Genomic DNA, 13,316 nt, shown 5'->3' with positions numbered 1-13,316 from the left:
GTATATCGGTTGTAAAACATTTTGTACTAAGGTGAGTGAGTGACCCAAGTTATTAACTATAGTGCTAAATAAATTTTTGCTAATAGGCGTAAATGAAACCTTTTTGTAGTTAAAATAACCTCTTTTTTGTAAACTTGTCATAAAAAAATTGTCAACTAGTGGGAACTTGAAATTTATATTAATTTTTTTTTTTCTAAATTTTTTAAATTTATTTATTATTATTTTTTATTAGCAAAAAAATAAATCTAATGCAAAAAAAGCATTTAGCGAACTTCGGTATTAGCATTAAGACGCTAATTGTATGCTAATTAACTCGTCGGGATCCCGAAATTGATGCTGAAACACAGTTGTAAAAGACATCTAAGTCTCCTAGAAAAAAAAGGTACTCGATTTAGTCCGTCGGTCATGTTTTGTGAACTTATCGGGATAAAGTTACCAAATCGAGGGAATTTCGGCATTTTTCACTGTTCTTTAAAGTCTACACCAGGAAGATTGTCTAGTAGGTAGTGTCCAGAAACGACATCAGTGACCCAGATTGTGACCAGCATCTTACAGAAAGACCTTAAGTCTCTCCAGGTCCCTTTCAAGCCCTTACATTAGTTTGAGATTTCCAGTTTATTCGTGAAACTGGGTCAATTTCACTTCAGCCCTCTTTCCTTCATAAGATGTTGATCTCGTCCCGCACTTGTGCCGTGACTACCCTAGTCTACGACCTAACACACACTGCTCTACTGACACTCTACCCATACTTTTCGTGTCGACGACTATAACCGTAACAACATTTCATAAACCTGGCTTGCCTTGGCTCCTGATGAACTTGGAGTAACTTCATCTAACAATACAGGGAACCCGAGTACAGACCTAAAGGGTAACCATGTATTTTGGCTATGATACACTTAAGACGGAGAGGACGAAAATTAGGTGTAGTAAAAACTAATCACGTTTTATCCTTTTTAGCCCCTCTACAATCAAATCGAACCAATCTTGAAAGGAAGGACCCTAATGATGGGTGGTTTGATGTGAAAAAGAAGGTTTGTCATACTATACTATTGTGCGGGTCATCTATTAACCAACAGAATCTGGCTTTCTTCTATTGTAGTATACCCGCAGATTAAATCGCACGCTCTATGTTATGATTCCGTAAACAAGTGTACCTCTTTTCTAAAGTTCGGTCTCCTTGTAGCTACATGAGTAAAGTAAATCTTTATTTCGTAACTCATCCTCCCCCCCCCATTAAGTGAACCGACGGAGACCGACGTCAAACCCTTAGACGTAAAAACAGGTCTTCTGGTGTTGTCCGAAACAGTGAGAAGTGTTGGTGAACGACGTAGATACGTTGGTGACGAGGAAGACGTCGGTGACCTTCCTCAATGACAACATGTATACTCAACGTGTAGGAAAGGGAGAGCAAGCTTATTTTGGAATGAGTAACCGGATTAATTTTGGGGAACAAGCGAAAGAGAACCTAAAGTGTTAATGTAATGACTTGTCAATGATTTTCGTCGACTTGACCCTGGTCGGAAAAGAAAGGAGTCCTAGTAAGGGACTCTGTTAGAGAACCTTCGGTCAAACAAAAACGGAGTGTACAAGGTTCAGGACTTCGTTTCCGTCTCAAGGGCGTATGCTAGGGGATACGAGTTTACTCTTGGGTTTACAAACAACCTTCCCAAAGGAGCCGACGCCCAAGAGACAAATAAAACTAACTGACCTAAAAGAGACCTGTTACGGTTGGTCGAGACCTCCACGTCCCCTTTCTAGAAAGTCCGGGAGACACCTAAAAGCGGGTGTATCACTCCGATAAATAATGCGACAAACCTCCCTTTCACGAACACCGTCAAACCCGTCCAACATAAGAAGTCCTTAGTAAAACAGTCCTTATTGTTTACCTCTAAGACGCACTACGTAACAACCACAACTCTCGACGTCCGTAGATCGGTTACACTAGAGATGTACAAAGATCTAGTCTCACGTCCACAGCTGCATCCTTGGTACAGTATATGTCGTTTCGCGAGAGTGGTATTTTGTACAACTTTCAAAATGATCTAATAAATCAAGTTGGTACTCATTCGACATTAACTAAACGTACGAACGTAGTGTACGACCTTCTTTTGGTGTGAACTTAGTACAGCTGTCTTAGGTGTAAATTCTGCCGGAGGTTTCTTACGAAAAAAAGGTTAGGGGGATTTAGTTATCACGTGAAAAAATGAGAATACTTCACAATGAATATCTTATCACTTGTAATGCGGGCATATGTTCTACTGAGACGTCAACATTAGTTTGTTACGTTACAGCCTCGAGTTAAGTTTTGGTTTCGACAGGGGTACGGCAGACTTACAGATAAACTTAAAAAAAAGAATTAAAACCGTCATTATAACGTCAAAGACTGCTTGTGCTTTATAACAAAAGAACGTAAAACCATACACCCCGAATGCGATTTTCATTCTCCAACGCCGCATGGACAATGGGCAAAATTGTTTTGGGACTATTGTTGTTACTATATAAAAATTTTGTAAACTACCTGAAAACAAGAACTATCCTATCGTATCGTCAGTACTACCAATAACCCTTGATGTCATTGATAACTCCGCGCGCGCTCGCCAACTACTTATCGGTCTTACAAAAAGTTCTTAAAATAATATTTGGTATAAACAATATTAATAGTAACTATTCCGAAACGAGTTAATAGAGTTTAGATCTACACATCAATATACATAATTTCCAGGGTACAGCTACCGGTAAAGGTGACTCAGTATTAAGGTAACAACTCCCCAGAACTATCTTAATCTAAATATAACACGTTAAAACGGTTTTAGTGAAACCCAAAGAGTATGTCGTAGAGACATTTGATGCAACATAGTGACTTAGAAGTGAGAGACGGAAAGTTGCCGAGCAACAATCGAGGTCATCGGAGGTCGGGGGTGGGAGGCAAACTCGTGGTCACACGAGACTAACCAGCCCTGCAACACTTAGCGCGACTCGAGGCACCTCCACAACAAAAGGAACAAATCGCTATGTGTCGGTTTGTGTCGGTTTTTGAGTGGACTTCGTGTGGTGTTTCAGTGTCGGCTTCATTTTTGTTATTCACACGAACTATAACTCATTCTTTTTCCACTATTTGCGACATCTTACCCAGACGTCTCTCTTAAAGCGGCGCTAGGGGTTGAACAGACAATAGTCCGGACGTCGGCCCTCCTCTCTAGTCGTCTCGACGAACCGTGACTCACACACACACTCCTTAGGTCACCTACCAGTAAACCCGAAATTGCATTGCCGAGGCGCCTGGATTGCATTGCGAGGTGCCTAACCACGGTAAACCAAGGCCCCATTGGGTACTAGTAGTACGCCCATGGGCCTTTTAGTTACCTGTCTACTAACGACATTAAGAGGCTCCGCCAAAACCCCTCCATAAAAGGACACAATCACTTTACCTTACTTTACAGACGGTCCCACCTCAACACAATGAGCGAAATGTCTCCGACTGTTTATTTACTTCCAACTTCGCTCCTTTATTTTACGTCAGTTACTTTTTTAATGTGGCCTTAGTCTCTGTGGTAATGTTTCGAGCTCAGTAGGACAAAAGGGTAGACACACAACAACACACACAACAACACACACACAAACACACACACACACACACACACACACTATGTAATTTCCTTTTACTTTTCAGGGTTTACCTCAGTTGCCGGTAGAAATAGAAGAGATTACCGGAACGTGTAATTCTCATTCGTACTATTATACGTCTTTCGGATCGGCACAATTTACGTCTTTGCACCGTTTTTACTTGAAAGAATTTCTATCTCGACCTCACCGTAAAGTGAAACTAACGTTTATAAATTTTTTTTTTCGGCAGGATAATTAATGTAAGGTCACAAGGACTTGGCTTTTTCAGGTTGTGACAGTGCACTGCAACATGTTTGTTGATCTTGTTTATTTGTATTTATTATTTTGATATTATTTATTTAAAATGTAGACATGATTGTATAATTTATTTTATTTTGTATTGGTTTTTCAGTTGATTAACCTGAACGTATAATTCAACAGTTAAAAAGTTCAAATTATTATTTGTATTTGTTTTAAAGTACAATAAATGGATGTTTTCAAAGTCAATGAATAATCACATTTAATAATCGCAATTACAATTATTGACCCAAATAATCGAGATTATGATTTTTGCCATAATCGAGCAGCCCTAGTTAAGCCACTGCGAAAATGTGCTTCATCAGCCGACTCGCTTCCTCACTTTGATCATGAGATCTTCCTTCAAATGTCTTGACTCCGCTCCCCTGTACCTGCCCAGTAGCTTCTTACTTGTATCCACTCTGGCAGCGTGGAGAGTATTCTCAAGCAGCTCCTCCACCTGCTTCCTGAGGGCTGTTCAAATATTTACCCCCCCCGATAACATTTCCTCGGGGGCCTCAACATGCACGCTGCCGTTAATGGGTTTGTTTTGCTAATACCTATGAATGTTTGCTTTCGCTGCCACTTAAATGAAGTGCCTCAAACATGGGGCATGCATTGCCATTTGCTTTATCCTGACACGTTAATGAGTGTGAAATGTAATGCTGGAAGGAAACACTCTCAAACACACGCCAGGCTGAATTACTGTGGTGGTACAATTCATTAAGGAAAACCCCTATTACTCATACTTCACTTGCGAATAATGAGGGTTATGAGTGGTAAGTGAAAAACAATAAATTGCTCGTTCCAAAATAAATAGAGACAAATTAACAGCCTCTTATCATCTGGCAAAATTAAGAGCTAAATGAGTGTTTTAAAGCTCGGGGGGAACATGAGAAATCTCGATTTTAGTAAGTGTTCCTGAGGTAAGAGAAATTAGGTGAGGGGGAAAAACTGACTGCCGTTTCCCCGGCTCGCTCGATCAACTCATCTCCCTACTTAATGAGGCGTGGAAATGCTAATCCTGAGCTTAAAAGGCCTTTAATTTGCTGTCAGTTACCAGTGTTAAAATCATCACAAGCTGGATAATCTCAGCCCTCACACATCCTGAGTGTGTGTACACTGCAGTGTTTCATCTGTCCGCGGGGGCTTTTGATTTAAAGATTACTCCGGGCTTTGAGATATCAAAGTCAACAGTCCGTTTCAGACTAATCCACATTTCTCTCCCAGAGGAGGAGGGGCCACTCTTAATTTAGTGGGAGAAATATTACTTTTGCAGCATTAGGGCTGAACCCAATAGCAAGAATCAATATTCCAAACGATGATATACATTTTTTTGCATGGCTAGTTATTCTGTTTAAACCCAGCATTTCTGCACAGTTGCAGATCAAGATTATTCTACACATATTATTCCTGTCTAGACCACAAACATATCAGACAGGTTTATAATGTAAGGGGAAACGGTCTCATTTCAATCTATGCAGCTTTCTACCAGGCTGTCAGTGTATCTCACTGCGAAACATTTATTTAGTTGTGAATCGTGTAGATGCATGGTTAATCCCTGATTAAAAAAGGCACTGAATAAATGTTTTTATATACAATTTGCAACCAAGATTGTGCTGCTCCGGCTCCGGCTCCTAATTCCAGTCTCTATCCCTCTCTCTTTATTTTTGCAGAGCAGATGGGAAGCAAACACTGGGGCTTCTTGGAAATTGTGGAAGCTGCAGAGTTTATTTATGCGCACACTAAAATAAATACATTTCCAATAGTTTACTGCTAACCTTTATTCTTGAGTTGGCAATTCTGATCGCCAACATCTGTCTGCTCTGAGCTCAGCCGCCGGAGAATTAGATTCCAACTTTTCTGACTTCCAACATTTGCAATTTCACCAGCGGGTTCAAATTACAATACAAAAAGTAAAACAATTATTGAAAAAAGCAATATTTCATTATTTCCAATTTGCACTACCTGTTTCAATGTAAGAGAATATTCCTGAAATAAATAAACCTTTCTAAAATACTATTTTCACTGTGGTCTCAAAACTGTTCACTTGAAGTGAGGCACATACCTGTTTTAACTCAGCAGCAATCTAACAGCACTATTAATAACATAGATATAACTACTAATAGCAAAATACAACTACGTTTCATTATTTTCAACGTCATGATGTCATAAAATATGACATTCAAACCCTCGTTTGGAAAACCTAATTTGAAGCTTTGAATGTAAAAGTTGACATTTGGTAAAGCCCTACACTGAATGCTCGTGAACCGCTCCTTCTTGATCGTCAAAGTGTCAGGAACGAATAGTGCTGATGAGTCAAGATGTCTTTACACTAGCTTAAATCCGCAATGTGTGCATGTAAGTGTGTGTGTGGCGCTACTCGTCGACTTACCTGACTGCAAAATCTTAGTCGTGTCACGAACGGCCGCAGACACCATGGAAAAGTGTCTGTAGAGCGGGTAGCACAGCACCCTCCGTCCAAAGGACACCAGGACGTCCTGCAGGGAGCTGTACGTCTGCAACACAGAGAGCATGAGACTCAGCACAAACACAGACCATGTTTTATTGAATCAGAGAAGAATATCTAGCCGGACTGACAGTGACGGTACGTCCACACAGCAGCGGAAACAAATCTTGGAGGTGGGCGTATCTGAAGCTTAGGGATTTTTTGCGGGCAACGGGACCAACAACCAATCACATGAATCTCCCGCCCCCGACATACAAAGCAATGTTAAAACGAAGTAAACTGGATATAAAATCCCCAAACAGGCGAAAACCTACCAGTTTCACCCACTGTCTCTGCCACCTCCCTCCATGCCTGGTTCCTCCGGTTTGTATCCCGGTAAGTAAATAGGGACTGGTCATAAAGAACTGGGTGATTTGCTACCGCAATAACTAATTTCTCCTCCATTTTGTTAGGAATATAGAAAATGAACTGCGGTCTGTCTCTCCCAGCTTACACGCGGTTTGATTGGCTCGCGCTTGTACTGTCAGATTTGCATAAACGGGATTTGATTGGCTGATGCTTCCACCTCAGCTTCAAACGTTGCTCAACTTTTGAAGCCTGAGATGCCTGGAAATCTCCGCTTTGCTTCCCCACAATGCAGTTCGGCGAAAAGCGAGTGACGTCACCCCATTCAAAGTCAATGGGCAGAAGCGTTGGAAGGTTTTTTTAACGCTGCTGTGTGGACGGGGCGTAAACTGTCTGTGGCTCTTTTCTGCTGTACCAAATGCACATGTCCTCTCTGTTGGACCTAAGGTATTCTGATTCTGATGCATCTTTCCTTGAAATGTTTTGGACATACATTTCCATTGGTGTTTATGATCGTCCTTCCCTTACCATCAATGAATTGAATATAATATACCTGTAATTTTAGCTTAGTGGTACAATCCAAATGAAACAGAAAGACAGTGAAATAATGAGGTGCAGCCAGGGAACTGTCATCATCCTTACGACATTAAAAGTAAATATATACAGTATGTGTGTGAATTCCCCACCGATCCACAACCCCTCCAGCATCAGATGTACTGCTTGATTTTGAATACTTATATATATTTTGACGGATGAAGTGTTTACAATATACCTCTTTTATCTCGGTTAGTTGAAACGCTCAGTGCTTCTTCAGGGAATTGTTGTTTAGTAGCTTAAAGTGTTTTATCGTACATCTCATGGGGTCTGTTTGTGTTTTATGTAAAAGAAATAAAGAAGTTATGAGGGTTTTGTAGAAACAGAGCTAACTCATCCATGAAGACACTGATATACACCTGAACATCAGCAGGAGAGGACTCTTTAAAGTAGAGACACTACATACTGATATACACCTGAACATCAGCAGGAGAGGACTCTTTAAAGTAGAGACACTACATACTGATATACACCTGAACATCAGCAGGAGAGGACTCTTTAAAGTAGAGACACTACATACTGATATACACCTGAACATCAGCAGGAGAGGACTCTTTAAAGTAGAGACACTACATACTGATATACACCTGGACANTATCTGACCAGTTCATGTTGTTTGGTTGTTACGTTGATTTTTATTTGTGCCATTATAAAAAAAAGTAATATAATAGAACCGATTATTAGGTGTTCAAGTCTCGAAACATTAATATGGTTGTAGCTAACTGGTCTTACTACTAGGTTAGATAAAATAATTCTTTATTAGTTAACCTTCTTGAGCAAGGTAAGAAATTATCTTTTTTGCAAGGGAAAGAGAATTCTCTTTGTGAAACAAGAATTATACTACGTTAGACCAAAGAACTAACAGACAAGGTTCTTCAAGAGACTCACTAGACTATTGAAAAGAGTAGTGTCGGACTGGACCTGTGAAGAAGAATGAAGGTCTCAACTCCTCCAAGTTTCAAAAAGAGACGTTTCAATAGGTCAAAATGAGTGTGTTTTCACCCAAATACCTTGTTCCGGTATTCCTATCTTAGGGGAACTCACATGCTATCACTAACTAGTGTCCCCTACAATCGCTGTCTGTAACCGGAAAAATTTGTAAAGAGACACATAGACGTCCAAACGAAAAACTCTCGTTGAGCCGTCACAACAAAGTTTTACAGAAAATAGATATCTTGTTTCAGAAGTTATTGAAGTCTTACAATAAAGTAACCTGTATTTCAAATGGCCCACAGTCAAGGGTTAAATGGATGAAATGTATACGTGTGCATCCATCGAATAAACAAAAGAAAACCATCTGAACAGGATGAGAACACTTGAATACTGTGTTGGATATACACTAAACTAATGGCGCATTTCCACTGCAGGGCCTCGCACGGCTTAGTACGGTAGTTAGGCCTTGGTAGGCCAGGCTCACTTTATGCTGCGTTTCCATTACAGTTTAGTAGCTGGGGCAGTAACTATAGTAACGCAGTGTAGGCGGAGCCGTGACGTCATCTTCAATGCGATACACAAAACCAACATCAGCCGTTAGCTGTTAGCACTCAGAGCTCACAGCTCCTCATATCTGTTCAGAAACTAGACAAAAGTTAAACCACCAAGTACAAACCACAGACTGTCTGTGTCATGCCGAATACAGTCGCTGGTTTATGTATGTCTGTAGGCCGTTGTTGTGAGTGTGGGCGGTCGGAGCATTTACTGCGTTAGCTAGGCCGATCTCCATTCAGAAAACACGCATTTTAAAAAGGTTTTTCGCCTGCCGTCTGTCTGCAGACTTGTCAAAGCATTCATTCATGGTTTTTACTAACCGGTATCAGTATGTTGTTACTTCTGCATCATTTTGAAACGTATTACAATTAAATCACGGTCAAATATGTTCATTTTGTTGAAGTTGCCAGCGATTCTCTCACTAGTTTAGCATACTCAGCCCGGTTGTTGGCCCGGAAAGAACCTCGATTTTGGAGAGCCAGAAAACTGTGAAAAAGTGCCCGCTAGCCGGAACGACCCCTAGTGGAAACGTAATTAAAAAACGGGCCGGGTTTGGCACGGCACGCTTAAACAGCGCTGCAGTGCAAATGTGCCATAAGTGACAAAGGAGAGCAGGAAACAATATAAAAAGGTGAAACATGGGGCTGTGTCTATCAAAAAGATGTCTTTTATCGGACCTCTTTTCCTAGATGCAGCCACTATTACAGAAAAAGGGAGCAATTGAACGATTCCCTGCTGTTTTAGCATATCAATGTAAAAAGCTAATTTCAAGAAGATTATCAATAGCCACCAGTGTGAATGCAACTCTTTTTTATGCAAAAACTCTAAAGATAATGTTGTCCTCCTGTTGCGCACATGGTCTTAAACGGTAGAAAACATCAAGGAACTATTTCTAATGCAAGTCACACAGCCTTCACACTCAAGTGACTGTTTAGTGGCAGGTTGTGTGCAGACAGACCACACACACTAGCGTTTGCTCTTTGAATTGGTAACACCTGTTCCTGCTTGTTGAACAGGATCCAAGTAACGATTAACAACTTCCTGTAGATCCCATTGGAGGCCTGTGTTAGTGCCATTGATAGATCCTGTACCGTTAGATTCAGAGCCAATATCAGCCTCTTAAGTGTGTTCAATCACTGATGTCAACATACAGTATGCACACAGAGCGAGACCATGTGTGAAAGTCTCAGCATTCACACATCAATATTCACCTCAGGAGTCTGTCTAATGATTTTATAACACATCCAATCTGTAAACCATGCGACACAGTTCAAACGAATGTGTTGAATGGCTGCTGCGGAACAATGATCAAATGCAACAAAAAGGATAATATAAGAGGTGTAACATCCCTTTGCACTGTTAATGCCTGTAATTGACAAATGCGTCTTTTGTAATCCGATATCAAGTCGACAGCTCTAAGTACAGGTGTGGATTTACAATCTTTCAGACACCATTAGCCGCGTTCACACCGGAGAACTTTTCCCCGTACTTTTCCCCTTTAGTTCCGTTAGTACCCCTTATGTTGCATTCACACCAAAAAGAGTACTTAGTGCCGGGAACTTTTACCCCCATTTTTAGTGCCTGCTAGAGAGGTGGTACTATCCTGGGGGGAAAAAGTGCCCCAGTTCTGATTGGCTGGGCGAATTGCAAACCACGCCCCGTAAAACTCTGAAAAGTTTTGTGAAGCCGCCATTGTATTTGTGGCATTAGCATTATTAGCATTAGCCACGCGCACCAACGGAGAGAGAATAACTTATGGCAACACAAAAAAAAACATGGGAGCGGTGGAGTGATGAGGAGGTGTCGGCGTTCTGGCGATTTACTCGTAAGGCTTGGTCCCCAACTCCGGGGACTTCCGGCCGGGGACTCCGGGCGGCAGTATACGCCGTGAAGTTGTTTGCAGCCTGCCAATAAACCCAAAGCAGAAGAAGACGAAGTGACGTAAGCGGCTCATTTGCGTAATCTTCCCTCAGGGAAAAGTACTCCAGTGTGAACGCGATTGGTACTTAGTGCCCTGGGGTAATAAGTGCCGGCACTAAGTACTGCAAAGTGTGAACGCGGCTATTGAGACAACGCATGGCTACATTATTTAAGCTGTGTGAATAGGATCATATTGGGCCACATTGAACGACTGCCTGCTCACCTTAAGTCCACTGCGGAGGCGAAAGTAAGTAAAAAAACGGGCAACCCTGGCTCTAAGGCACAGGGGACAACTACCAATCAGAAGGTTGGATGTTTGATCCAAAGAACCCGCATTCAACATGTCCGTATATCCTTGAGCAAGATACCTAACCCTGAGTGTGTTCCTGAGTTAATTGTACATGTTGTTAAAGCACTTTAAGGGGTTCAACTATGTCCAGGACGTTTGGAACTGTTTTTTTTGAAGGATTTCGTTTTTTTTTTAAATCCTGGTATTTTTTTGAGTATTTTTCAGGTCAAAGAAAGTGTTTTTTGTAGCGTTATAGTCATGCTGTCTCTGATGTGTTGGTGTTTTTGTTCCGGTGCTCTGCACGGATGTGTCACTCGCCCACCTGCTCTTATGCCTTTGGGGCTCAGTGTCAGCAGGACCCCGGGGAACGTCAATAACAGTATATGTTTAGCCTCAGAAAATGCAACTTCAAATCCCAACTTCACTTTTAATGTACGGTTTATGTGAGAGAAACAACTTAAGTGTTTGAATACACCCAAAAACAGTTTTACAGAAAAAGTATTTTACAGTATGTTAACGCCAGGGCTGACCTTAGTCATAATCACATTGTTGGTATTTTAGAGAATCACAGCTCAACGCACTAAAAATGTTTTGTTCAAAAGTTTAAAATACAAACTATAAATTATGGAATAATAGCGTAGACTTTTTCCTCCCTTTTTATGTATTTTCTTCTTCTCTAGTTATAAAAAATAACATTGTTTAACGAGCAGTTTCTTATCAATATAAAAGTAATTTGAAGAATAAAATATTTTCCTCTGAGAATCTCATTGTTAATATCTGGGGCAATCCTTTGAACACTGTTCTCCAGATCTTCAATCTCGCTGGGATACAATTAAATGGTAATCATGCTCCGTATTTCCCATGAAAATATATATTTGAAAATAAGAATCTGTCTGTTTGCTGGCTGGTTAAAACTAAGGATGGGAATAAAACAAACTTTTTGTTTGGTCATCTTCAGTTTCAGTAATTGATCAATTAAAATAGAGGCCGTTGAACTTTCAGAAACACTTTTGTAGAGAACAGCCTCAGTCACGCCATGCCCACATTTGATTGGCAAAATCAGCAAGTTGATACGTGTTGAGAAAGATCCGTGTGACCGAGACGTGGCCTCTGGCAGAGGTGATAAGTGTGTGTGTGAACTTGTGTTTTCCTTTGAAATTTTTCTTTGAAATACAATCGGCAAGGTTGCGAGTTGAGACCCAGCAGCACGCCGGCTCTCTCACAGCAGGTTGGCAACAAGTCCTGCCAACATGTGCTCTGAATACACATCTGTAACTTGATGGCAACCAGTTCCATCTGGAAATGGGTTTCAAAGCAGGAGAAGTTAAGGCTGAGTCAGTTGCATAAGAACTGGAAAAAAGGCAACCCATAGTGCAACTTAACCTTGAGAAACTAGTCTCAAGGGGAGATGAGGAGCGGGCTGAAGACGTTTCTGACTTCACACCCAGATTTGCTTGTAGTTTTTAGCGGCAATCAACGCTGAGTCAAGGAACATCACTTATTAGACTTCACACAGGACCCTCAAGAGCCAAAGAAATTGTACAAATGACCTTTTTTAATGTGCAATCACTCTTCCCAAGGCCTGTTTTGTTGCTGTTTAAGAAGGTTGAGAGGACATCTGACCCGGAACTAACAAAGAAAATCTGGGTTCACTAAAACTCTTCCAACTCTTCAACATATCAATTGGTCAATTAAGGGGAAATGACAGCATATTATTTCAAGCTATTAGCAGCATATTAAATCCTTTATAACATTAGTATTATGTACATACATTTTACACTTAAATGACAGACTCATAGTTAATCAACAGGAAATGGCTAACTTTAGGCATTGCTTGTGTGTGTGTGTGTGTGTGTGTGTGTGTGTGTGCATGTGTTTGTGTGTGTGTGCACCAAGTCTCTTTTCTTCTTTCACAAACACGCCCTAGTAAATAATGGATTAAGAAGCAGTATTCTCCTTATGAGAGTAACAACCGCCATAATCCGACCAATAAGAAAAGGTTGGACAATCGCCCATTGGCCAACCAACGGACCAACTGACCAGTAGATGTCAGCCCTATTAAATATGGCTCTCGTCACAATTCAATTAGCAAATACATAAGAATGTAAGATTAGTATTATATACTTACATTTTACACTTAAATGACAGACTCAAAGTTAATCAACCACGATACGCAACAGCAAATCTTAAACTTTAGGCATTATAGTAACACAATTGTCAGGTCTGAGACAAGGACTGTGTGTGTGTGTGTGTGTGTGTGTGTGTGTGTGTGTGTGTGTGTGTGTGTGTGTGTGTGTGTGTGTGTGTGTG

At 40.8% G+C, this 13,316-nt stretch overlaps 1 protein-coding gene across 1 annotated transcript in view; it reads right to left on the bottom strand.

Annotated features, from left to right (window-relative positions):
- Positions 1 to 13,316, bottom strand: part of LOC104966338 (protein SHQ1 homolog) — a 42,519-nt gene that overhangs the window by 5,200 nt on the left and 24,003 nt on the right. The window contains exon 9 of the mRNA XM_010795527.1: positions 6,292 to 6,419. Within this exon, the coding sequence (XP_010793829.1) occupies positions 6,292 to 6,419 (128 nt within the window). The remainder of the gene's footprint in view (positions 1 to 6,291; positions 6,420 to 13,316) is intronic.

Source organism: Notothenia coriiceps, unplaced genomic scaffold (assembly GCF_000735185.1).
Source record: "Notothenia coriiceps isolate Sejong01 unplaced genomic scaffold, NC01 NC01_scaffold00037246, whole genome shotgun sequence".
Lineage (NCBI taxonomy): Eukaryota > Metazoa > Chordata > Actinopteri > Perciformes > Nototheniidae > Notothenia > Notothenia coriiceps.
Note: the sequence above shows the minus strand (reverse complement) of the source record. Positions and strands in the feature narration are given on the sequence as shown.